Source organism: Lissotriton vulgaris, chromosome 3_1, assembly GCF_964263255.1.
Source record: "Lissotriton vulgaris chromosome 3_1, aLisVul1.2, whole genome shotgun sequence".
Taxonomy (NCBI): domain Eukaryota; kingdom Metazoa; phylum Chordata; class Amphibia; order Caudata; family Salamandridae; genus Lissotriton; species Lissotriton vulgaris.
Window position 1 is genome coordinate 181,399,501 of NC_141689.1, and position 12,158 is coordinate 181,411,658.

The 12,158-nt window shown below is 44.8% G+C and overlaps 1 protein-coding gene across 3 annotated transcripts in view; it reads left to right on the forward strand.

Annotated features, from left to right (window-relative positions):
* Nucleotides 1–8,894: 8,894 nt before the first annotated feature.
* DCTN3 (dynactin subunit 3) overlaps nucleotides 8,895–12,158 on the forward strand; it is a 44,348-nt gene continuing 41,084 nt past the window's right edge. The window contains exons 1-2 of one of the 3 annotated variants that reach the window (XM_086960273.1): nucleotides 8,895–8,932; nucleotides 9,263–9,492. In XM_086960273.1, the coding sequence (XP_086816399.1) occupies nucleotides 9,319–9,492 (174 nt within the window). In that variant the 5' untranslated portion in view covers nucleotides 8,895–8,932; nucleotides 9,263–9,318. Of the gene's footprint in view, nucleotides 9,078–9,262; nucleotides 9,493–12,158 lie in introns of those variants that run through there. The other 2 variants (XM_086960275.1, XM_086960274.1) reach the window with 2 other exon arrangements.

Here is a 12,158-nt window from a genome sequence, read left to right on the forward strand (position 1 = left end):
TACCGGAACGGACAAGTGGGCAGCTGGGTGGGTGAATGAAGAGATTGGCAAGCGCATGCGTAGATAGATGAGCGGGTGGATCAGTGGCTGGGTGTTCAGATGGGTTAGATGAGTGGTTGAATTTGCTATTGTAAATGACAATGCCATTTATGTTAAAAAAAAACATAAATAAAAATAATGTCAAGAGCAATGCCAATAGCTCTAACTTTAACAAAGGCAAAACCATTGCATTGTAAATGCTTGTTGTTTTTGTCTCCCCCCTTCACTTGACACCTCGTTCTGCGGTAGGATTGATGGGCTTTGCCCATGTTTAAGGAGTTTGTTGGTTTTCTTTGTTTATTCACTTTCCTGAAATTACTAATAAACCCTCTGGTTTTTTTACTGACAGGGCACTGGTGTTGGGGGAACCCTTGTGTATATTTTCAGGGTGTTTGCAGTGTATGGGTGCCGGACCCTCAGTGGCAATGCAGTCTCATAATGAACAGGATTATGTCGCAGTACCCTCGAATGAGGAGCAGCCCTCCCAGGGACGCCCTCCTGCAGAGGTTGACAAGCTCCTTTCTTCGGCCATTGCCCAGGCGCTTGCACCTCTGCAGGATAACGTCAATAAGTTGTCTGCACATGTGTTTAAAACTAGTACTGGTATCCTGGGTGACGGAGGGGCTGAGCCTAGTGGCATACACTCTGTGATGTATATATAAACAGACAATGGTTCGACAGCTGTCCAACAGGATCCCATCAAAACAGTGAAAGCGTTTAGTAAATTCACGCTAAGGAGCTAAATACATAGGGAATTTATACAATATTCATTTATTTGTAATTTAAGTTCTTCGTAGAAAAAGTTTCAGGTGCTCACATAAGTGACAGTGTGCAGGGCGTGACATAAGTGACCAAAGTGAAACAAGACATCACAAAACAAAAAGGTAAATCCACATAAATATATACAATAAAACAGGGGAATTTTCTTGTATGAGTCGATGACGTTTCGATCTATATGAATCTAGATCATCATCAGGACGGAAAAGGAGCTTCCTGAAACTGTAACATGGTAAATAATATTAAGAAGGGTCCCTATATGTCGCATTATGGCTAAGTGGTTTTTTGTGCTCCCAGTGGCATGGAAAAAATTCATGCACAATAATATACACTAATTCCCGGGGTTTGAAACCACCCGTGTATTACGCGCTTGGATAAACAATTTATTTTCATATACACGACAACGTTTTTTTAATGGCGCAGCATTTAAGATAATTGCTGTTTAGACAAATCAGGGGGAAAGTACCATATCACTTACTCAGAGTTTATTCCTGACTTGTAATCATATTACGTACTGGACTTCATGAATATTTACATTAACTGTCGGAATTCTGTAAATATAAAGAATTCCCAAGGTAAATACAACCATCAACTGTATAATTTTTTTTTTTTTAATTTGGGGTGAAATAAACACTCTCATGAACCTACTTGGCACAAATCAATTGAAGACTGCCCTGTTTTTTCACTGTGTTCGCAAGGGAGCAGATCGATTTCTCAGTTGTAACTGGAGATTAAAATTGGGACATTTAGCAACAGAAACAGTTTAGCAAGAGCAGATTGCCGTCAAGGCTTAGCGAGACGTTACCTTGCTTGTTTAAGTTAAAGTATAACGTTGTAGCGGAGCCATAGTCCTCCGGGAACTAGAGGAGACACAAAGGTGAATTTTTTAAAAAGGGGTTTCGCGTCTATCTACTGCACACTATAGATGAATACCAATCTCGCGTATTCATAGGCAAGGACCTTGACTCTTACCTAAACTTCCCTTGACGGGGGCAGCACTTGGGGGTCTCAACCCAGAGGCGTCTCGCGTCCGCAGTACGTGACGCCGGTATATCCTACTTCCTGGTTACATTGTGCGCAAGCGCGAGGCTTTTATTAAGACACGCATGCGCACACAGTTTTAGCTTTTGTAGTTCGTAATTACAACTACATAATGTCCGCGATAAATCCAGTAATAGAATCTTTCATCTAGAATTGCTTATAGGACGGGGGGTTTAAAAACGAAATAAATAGATGGTCATATTTATTTTATGCAAAACGTGGCATAGCGCGGGCAAGGTATCTAAAAGCCTGCGCTAAAGTACCAAAAGGTCGGGGATTCTAGCTTATGCGTTTCCCCCCTTGCTTTTCATCCAAAGAGTCGCAGCTCAGGTCCCCAGGCAGAGAGCCTCTCTGATCCTGATTACACCGATTTGGCGAGCCCAGATTTGGTTTCTGTCCCTTCTGGAATTGTCTTGGGAGAGACCTCTTCGGTTGCCGTCTTTTAACGGCATCCTGTTGTATCCCCTGGGTCATCCTCATCCCCTGGTTCTCCAAGGCCATCTACATCTTATGGCTTAGTGGATTTCAGGAGACGATGGACTGACGTCTCACTTTCGAGAGAAGCTGAACTCCTTATCCAACAGGCCTGGGCCTCGGGTACTACCAAGCGATACAGATCCACCTGGAGAAGATGGGTTTGTTGGTGTGTGGCGAAACACCTGGATCCCGTGGGCGCCTGCGTTGCAGAAGTTGTAAACTTCTTGGCAGAACTTTTCCATCAGAAACTGGCTTATTGCACTATTAATTCTTTCAGGTAAGCCATTTCTGCTGGTCATTCTCAGGTGGATGGGGCACCGGTTGGTGAACATCCATGGGTTTGTAAGCTTTTGAAGGGAATCCGTCTATCGCGTCCTCCAGAGCCTCGTTATTTAGGCCTCTGGGACGTTAACATGGTCCTTCGTTTACTCTTATCTTGGCAAGATAATGATTTCCTATCTCGGAAGGAGATCTAGGCTAAACTCAATATGCTCCTTTGTCTTATTTCTTGTAAGAGGGCGTCCGACGTCCGAGCGCTTGACATTACCGCCCGGGTTTTTACCCCGGAAGGGGTTACTTTTACCATCTCCAGAAGGATTAAGTCGAGTACAAGGTCAGTAACTTATCCTGCTTTCCCGGATTCTTCTAAATTGTGTGTGGTTAGATGCTTAAAATCTTATGAGGATATGACTTTGGAGGCTCGACCTCCTGGTGAAAGGCAAGTATTGATTGCCATTAAAAAAACATTTCAGGCGGTATCTTCTCCTACCATTGCTAGGTGGGTCAAATGGTTTATGTCAGAATTCGGTATTGATGTCAGACATTTTGGTGCTCATTCTACTAGGGGAGCTATGGCCTCCAAGGCTGTCCAGGTAGGTGGCAGATTGGAGGACATTATGAATGTGGCTGATTGGTCTTTGCAATCTACATTTAAAAAGTTTTATTTTAAACCAATTCATGAAGCCGCGGCGCTGGTGGTAAGTAAGCTTTGAACATGCATAATCCTCGCCTCCGCTTCCTGACATAGAATGAGAAATTTCCTAGTTAGCACAAAGGAAAGTTTCAATTCTATTAAGGATGCGGAGGCGAGGATTATCCCCCCTGGCAATTTGTTGTGCCTCCCTCCCTGATGATATGTATGTATTATTAGATGTCCTGACATGTAGCCAAAATCCTTCTAAGGTTATTTTTAAAATTCTTAAGGAGTTAAGTGCAAAAAAAGCGGCGACTAACGCTACCAGTTCCCAAATATTCTGTGATAACTTGGCGTCGTTTTTTGTTGATAAAATCACTAAAATGTATAGTTCCTTGTCTGCCACACCCACTCTTACCCTGCCTACAAACCGATCAGCACATGAACTCAGGACCATACCGGAGATGGATCATGAGGAATTTCTTAGGCTTTGCTCCAAAGTTAAATCTGGCTCCCCAGCAGACCCATTAAAACCGGAACATTTTAGAGAGGCTGCCCCATTGGTCCTTGACCCATTAAGAACTCTGATCAATTCTTCGTTTACTACAGCTATAATACCTGCCAGATGGAAGCAGGCTTGGGTGTCCCCCATAATTAAAAAACCAACCTTGGACCCCACTAGGCCAGAGAATTACAGACCTATCTCATTGCTTCCGTGGCCTGCGAAGATTGCGGAGTCCTATGTCAATGCTGTTTTGACTCAACATCTCCAGTCACATAACATTCTGGATGCCTCCCAGCACGGCTTCCGTGCCGGACACAGCACGGAAACCGCTCTCCTCAGTGTGACAGAACACCTCCGGACAATATTGGATTCCGGGCAGACGGCAGCACTGATTTTATTAGATCTCAGTGCTGCCTTTGATACGGTGTCACACGAGGTCCTGCTACATAGAATGGAAACGTCAGGAATTGTGGGACAAGCCTTGGCATGGTTCAAAGCTTTTTTGACCGGGAGATCTTTTCGGGTCTCCACCCCTCCGTTTCTGTCTAAAGAATGTAGCATTGAGCAAGGTGTACCCCAGGGCTCCGCGCTCAGCCCGACACTCTTTAATCTGTATGTCCAACCACTTGCTGAGGTCGCCAAACGGTGGGACCTATCTATAGTCTCATACGCGGACAACACTCAGCTGGTGGTATTGCTGAGTGACGATGCCGGGGCAACAGCACACAAGTTCAAAAAGGGCCTAACTGCAATAACATCTTGGCTGACTGCAAATTATCTTCAGCTTAATGCTGATAAAACGGAGGTGTTGGTAGTCGGTAAAAATGCTGCAGCATGGAATGAGGACTGGTGGTCAGACATCCTCGGCAATCTTCCAGAACCTAAAAAGGAAGTTAAAAATCTAGGAGTTTGGTTTGACTCCTCATTAAGTTTTGTGGTCCACACTAAGAAAACTGCTGCCATGTGTTTTGGACTCTTGCGTAATCTGAGGCCAATATTAAAATATTTTGATCCACCTACACGTCAGCTTGTGATACAGTCTACAATCCTCTCAAGACTGGACTACGCAAGTTCTCTGTTTCTGGGAACTAACCAGACGGAGAAGGCTCGTTTACAACGCGTCCAAAACGCAGCAGCCCGTGCTTTAACTGGACTCCCCCGGTTTAAATCCGTATCTGATACGCTCTCACAACTACACTGGTTTCCTATAGACAAAAGAATCCACTTCAAGACTTTGTGTCTGGCTTTTAAGATTCTGAAAATGGACTCTCCCCCTATGCTCTGCCCTTTGATGACAAAGTACTCCCCTCGAAGAGCCCTTAGATCGATGGGACAGTGTCTGGCTGTGGTTCCTCGGGTTAAGCTAGCTCTGACGGGAGGACGTTCCTTCCGCTACCTGGCTGCAAAACTCTGGAACGCTCTTCCAATACAGATCCGGAATCTAAATGATCTTTTGGCCTTTAGAAAGGCCATTAAGACTCACCTTTTCTGTCAGTAATTGGCTTTGCTATGATCTTTCTGTTGGCTATGTTTGCTTTCTCTCTTCTGATCAAGCGCCGGGACGCCCCTTTGCTGGGGCAGCCGTGCGCTATACGAGAAAGTATAACATAACATAACATAACATGTCTACGTATCAGGAAAGTACTGTGTTCTTTTGACTATTGATTGCATTTGTACATTGATCATTCCTCTACTGTTTCTTTTCCTTTTGCATTGCTATTTTACAGCTTAGGCTTTATGTATTTCATCGGAGACTGTTCTCGTAATTGCATTATATATCTTTGCATTATGTTCTTTACTGTTCTCCTTTATGAGTCTTATATCAACGAGAGATTATAGTGTTCTCTGTTCTCCTCAGTTCTGATCAGAAAGCGGATTAGAATGTGGATGGCTTAACTTCCTGCAGCAGCAAAAGAGGAAGCACTGCGTCGAGGGAGTTACTATATGGACTTGTCTGGACTATGATTGGTTACTTGGTCCCCATGGCTACCGTGAGCCTCATGGGATATGTAGTTCATTGAATGTGTTTTTGTTTTTTATCTTTGAACTTGCTGACAATAAAATGAAGAAAGGACATGCATAATCCTCGCCTCCGCGTCCTTAATAGAATTGAAACTTCCCTCTGTGCTAACTAGGAAATTTCTCATTTCCGACAAGAAATAGTGAAGCTTGGCTTCCTGGAGGCCGTCACCAGCTGTTCCGCACATGCGTGTCCATGGGAACCAAGAATGCCAATTAATAAAGCCACAAAATGGATCCTGGACATAACGTAATGACGTGTTAAATTCTTCCAGAAGTCAGAGGTTGAAGGACACTGAGCAGTCTACGTGACCAAAGAGCTGCTGCAGCTCCACTAGTACCGACGGAGGTTCCAACACGTCATCAGTGAGAGGATGGCAGTGCAGGCAAAGCATCTCTCTACTCAATGACAGTAAGGCGCATAACTTCCCTTTTAGTCAGTCAGTCTCGCCAACGCTGAGTTCCCTCACACATAGCTGCTTCAAAAATGATTCCCCTCACATTCCATCTTGTGTCACGTGAAAGCTTGCCTCAGATGCTCATACCGTTAACCCCAATATATATATATTTTTTAATACTTCATACATACGCTTGCTTTAAGTTAACACTTTCCCAGTTATAAATGCCCAAAACACCATTGGAAACAGCTTTTCTGACCTGACAGATTACATCCACTATTGTGCCAATACGCATTGCATTGCTGTAGAAAGTTCTTGGGTATACATTCAACAGCAGCAGTCTTTTGAAACAGGCAGATACTCTTAACTCACGATAAACAGCAGTTGATGTACTCTTCTTAAGTTACTTGCAGCAGATGGGCTGATTCCATATCTTCTTTTATGTATGGTATTTTTTATTTTTTTATTTGTATAAATATACAACAGGATTCTACAAAGAAAGCAGCGGATTTCGATGTATTCTTTGACGAAAAAGTGAAATCACTTGTGGATCAGGTCGTTCATCCTACCCCTGCAGAGGAGCGCAAATCACTAGCTATTTGGCAGATCTTTAACCCCATCTCTGAAGATGCCCTCCTCAATTGCATCCTCGAAACAAAGCCCTCCAACCATTCTCTTTACCCCATCCCTAGTGCCATTGTCATTGACTTCTGTACCCATTCTCTTCCCTATTGGACCACTCTGGTCAACCTCTCCCTCTGTCAAGGCTCCCGTCCTGTCCCTTTTAAAACTGGGCAGGTCACCACTCTGCTTAAAAAAGCCCACTGCTGATGCAAATGACCACAACAACTTCCTCCCCATCACTAACCTACCCTTTCTTGCGAAGATCACAGAAAGATGTGTAGCAAAACAACTCTCTCGTCATATCAAGGACAATGATCTTCTTGACAATTTTCAGTCCGGCTTCATCCAAAACTGCAGCACTGATACAGCCCTGCTGTGAGTGATTGATGACGCACTGCAGATACTCGATTCGGGGGGTCTTGTCTTCTAATTCTCCTTGACCTTTCTGCAGCCTTTGACACTGTCAATCACAACACTCTCCTCAACACTCTTCAACAGAGAATGGGCATGGAGGGCACTGTGCTTAAATGGTTTGCTTCCTTCCTCTCTGATAGATCCCAAATGATCAAAATAGCAAACAGTCTTTCATCTCCTTTGGCGGTAGGTCAAGGTGTTCCTCAAGGCTCTATACTTGCACCCACATTGTTCAATCTCCATTTAGAACCACTAGGAAATCTCCTACGTAAATCCGGGATCCACTATCATCTCTAGGCAGACTACACTCAAATCTACCTCAAGGTTGCCTCCACTCACGATCTCTCCATCCTAAACTCTACTCTGCACTCCATTCAAAAGTGGATGTCAACACATCAACTGATTCTGAATCCCTCCAAAACTGAATTCCTCCTCCTCACTTTCTCCTCCCCTGGTTCAATCATGGATGGATCAGATGAATTTACTTAACAATAAACCCATCATTGTCGACAGCGCAAAATCCCTGGGTGTCATACTCGACAAAAAACTCAATCTAATCTCCCACATCAACTCCATTGCAAAGTCTGCTCGATACCAACTGCGCATTCTTTGGGGAATTTTTCGCTTCTTTCCAGAGCAAGACCTTAAAACCCTGGTCTAATTGCTGGTCCTCTCCAGACTGGACTTCTGCAATTCTCTTCTCACTGGCCTCCCCAAATCCCACCTGTCCCCCCTTAAATCTGTTCTCCATTCAGCAGCTCGCTTCATTTATGGTGCCAAAAGAAGCAACCACATCACACCCATGTTATCCACCCTCCGCTGGCTTCCCATCGAGGCAAGATCTATCTACAAGACTGCCTGTATCACTCACAAAGCTTTGCACTCCTCCTCTCCTCGCTACCTGGCGAATAAACTGAAACTCTCTGGAGGCTTTAGACCATCAAGTAATGCGGAACATTTACTGCTTGAACCTCCCACTTTCAAGAAGTAAAGATTGAGGGCCCAATCCTTTTCAGGCAACGCAGTGAGAATCTGGAACCACTTCTGCCTCAGCTCCGTACCACGACCACCTCCCAGGCCTTCAAAACTGACCTCAAAGTTCTCCTCCTTCAAAGACACTTCCAAATTTAATTCACACCCTCTCTATTATCTGAATGAAGATCTTTCATTATAGAGAACCCTTTTCTCCATGACTATGGAAGTGCCTTCCCAGTGTTTTCTGCCATTTATTGCAGTATTATCCTTCTACCAGTGACGTGTGCATTTTGTAACATGCACACATCACTTTTCTCTTGTCACACACTGTTTGCTACCTCTTACATTTTGTTTGCTTTAGATACCTGCACAAGTGCCACCATTGCCTACGTAACGTTTGTTCTTGTGTTTGAGTGTCTGCCATTTATTGCAGTACTATACATATACTTGTACTTTGTATGCTTTTGTAACCTGCACACATGTCACGTTTTCCTCCTGTAAAGCAACGTTTGCTACCTCTTGTATTTTGTTTGCTAACAATTGTCACTTTTGCCTCATGTAACTTAACGTTTGTTTTTGTATTTTATTCACTTGTAATTTTCCCCTCGTGTATCAGTTCTGTTCCTATTGTGAAGCGCTCTGACACCTTCGGGTAAAGTCCGCGCTATATAAAAACGCATAACATAAATTAAATAAATAGATGAGCAGAAGGGGCGGGGAGCAGTATCGGGGACGGAAGGCGAATATTGTGTGAGCAGAAAGATCAGTCAGCTATGTGCGCACAGAGGGGTCTGTCTGGGTGTGGGGAGCAGAGATTGGCGTATGTATGCAGAGGTGACAGGTAGCTGTGTGAGCTGGGCAGGAGCCCAGGGTTGTGAGTGGACAAGTGTGTAAGGTAAAATTGTCTAACTTTTCTGCATTTCTTTCCTCTTTATCTTCAAAAATGCATCGTAAGAGATAGGACCTGTCGATAATTTTGTGAAACTGGCTTCTGTTGACGCATATTTGTATTAAAAGCAAGTACTTGTTTGCAAAAATATAATATGGTGTTTATGAATGCATTATGGTTTTTGGGTATAGTGCCATTCCAAGATGGCCGCGACATTTCCATCTCTTCCGGGAACCAAGCGCAATTGATGCAGGATCACACCGGAAGTGTCGTGAGTTTCGGATGTCATCGGCTGTTCAGGGCGTGTGTTGACATCATGGACGTCTGTGTGGATGTAACGAAGCTCCAGGTCAGGCTGGCCGATGTGGAAAGCCGACTCTACGGAGAGCGGATACCCGGGGAAAGCCGGGGTGGTGGTAAGGTAAGTTAGCGGCTGCGCAGAGCAACAGGGCACGTCTTTATTAAAGGAATAGCTTTTGTCCCTGCCAGACCATACTCACTAAGTGAGGGATCTGGGCTGTTAAACCCCATTTGCATTGTGTGATCGCTGCCGGGGAGCGAGAGGAGACGGGTTTATAGATTCAGCGTTTCTTTGAGCGGGGTTCTGTCAGTTGGTCCCTCTTGCTGGGGGTGCTGCCTACTACAGTAATGTCACCTTCTGATGTGGTGGGAGTTAAGTCTGCAACAGCGGGATGACGAGGTGAGAACAGTTAAAACGCACATGCCAAAATGTGTGAATGCATATAACGGTAACTTTTGGAAAAAAAAATAGATTTAGTTGGAATAGGATTGGTTTAATTTTAACATTGACTTGTATTGAGTAAACAGATACCATCCCACTGAAAGCCCTGGATATATGGTACAAGTAGCAACATACCTACGACAAGTCAGGACTATTGGCTTTGTCAGTGGTTGTTAGCTGCATAAGATAAATAGCAGCAACTATGGTTTGTATCAGAGGCGCAACTAGAGCCAAATTTCGGGGGGGGGGGCTAAGAAAAAATTTCGGGGGGGGGGGGGGGGGGCTGAACCTTTAATCAGTAGGCAGAGTGGAGCTGCAGGTCCTCCAACAAGGGGAGAAACAACTGCAAGGCCTAATTAACATTCAAATGGTCTTTTAAAGACCTGTAAAACGTTCAGGTGCGGCTCTGTGTGTGCCCGGGATCTGTCTCATCCCGGGCTGCCACACATGACGGGTGGGGGGGGGGCAGGGGGGGGCTGAAGCCCGGTGAGTCCAATGGGTGTTGCGCGCCTGGTTTGTATATAATATTGAAAACGCTGCCACTTAAAGCCCTGATTAGAAACAATAGATCCAGTTGTTCACTACTGATGAGATCAGCAATTTCCTCTTTGTGCTTACTCAACGATCTCACATTAATAAGTGAGGCTTTGATATGCTTGGGACTTATTTTAAGAGACAGGGTAAGAGCTTGAGTTGGTTGAGGGGCCTCTAGTTTAAAACCACAGTGAGTACAGGGTTTAAGGTGATAGAGGGGTTCAAGTAAATTGTATGTACCATCTGGACATGTCATGGTAGGGCGTAGATCTAGGAGGGCCTGATGATGGTAGGTATAAGATGGAGCTGGGGTCGACGGACCAGGGTTTGTGGCCCTGGGCGCGGGCCAGGTGCGGACGGGCGCTGACGGGCTTGCCTTTGGCGCACCTTCGGCGCGCCCGCTGCACTTACGCTTGCCCTCCGCCCTTTGTAGACTGGGGCAGTCGAGAGACTGGAGCGCTACCTTCGGCATCTGCCGGAAGTGGTGTACTTTCTGTGCCTTCCGGTAAGCCCTCCAAGCAATCGGCACAAGCCGCGTTGGACCGGGGCCTCGGAGCCAGAGTACGAATTAGGCAGGTAAGAATAACGTGCGAGGTGAGCAGGATATGCAATTTAGTACAGTCAAAGGTTTAAAAACGATTAAAAATCACAGAAGAGCGACGCCTAGTGAGATCAGGCTGCTCTTATTCTATCAAAGTGCGCAGGATATGCAGTATAGTGCAAACAAAGTTTTAAAAAACCAGATATAGCAAAAGAGCGAGGCCTTGTTGAATCAGGCTGCTCTCATTCAGCTATTAAGCTAACCAATCTGATTTATAAACCAACCTACCACGACACAACGCTCTCTCTTGTGTCCCTCGATAGAGAATCAAACATCTGCAAAGGAAGCATCAAATCAACTTTCACTGTTATGAAGAGCATTCACTATGATTCATCAGACCGTGACTCTACCGTCATGGATATCCTAGCTCCTGTGAAACCACAATTTCAAGCAAAGGACCTTGGAAATTAATAAGAGGTTCAGCAGATAGTTGGCAGAATTAAAACATGCCAACAGAAACTTGTAAGGGGGGATATTCGGAGGAGGGTAATAAAATTAAGAGAATGGTAATCAGAAGAATGCTGCTGAGGCACAGACAATAATGTGGTTTTACTCCAAGAGACTCCTCTGATGGAGACACGTTGCAACCTTTTGGGAAGTGGAATCTACATGACTGTAGCACGTGCTGCTTTAACGATGGGTTCTAGATGAGTGGTCATACTGCTAAGAAGATTAGTGCCATTGAGGTGAAGGGTACTCTGGTCACTCAATGCTGCTGTATAGCAGCATACGAGTGCTCCAAAATAGTACAGAATCTACCTTGATAGGGTGATTCGACAGCATCTGGTTGATGATGGCAGATCGTTGCCCACTTTCTCCTGAACCCATCTGCTGCATTCAACACCGATTTCCATCATTTACTGCTACAAAGCAGCAAAAAATTGAGCAACAGATCTCAGTCTGGACAGCTGCCTCCTATTAAATCCTAGCCAAGGGTGGCAAACTGCGGTGCTCTTCAGTCCTCGTCTCTGAGCCCCACCTTCCTCATTGTTTGTTTCCCATCTGGTGGGTATTGTTGAAGCCTGAGGGGTTTCAGATCACTACCTATGTTAATGATGCTCAACACATCATTTTCATTGAAAGGAAAACAGGGATCAAAAGGAAGCTTAGTTAATTGTCTTTCGGAAGTGGCAATGTGGATGTGAGATTCTGGTCTTTGGAAAGACGCTTACCATCTGGAATCATCCTTGGTGGCCCACGCTGCTAGTCC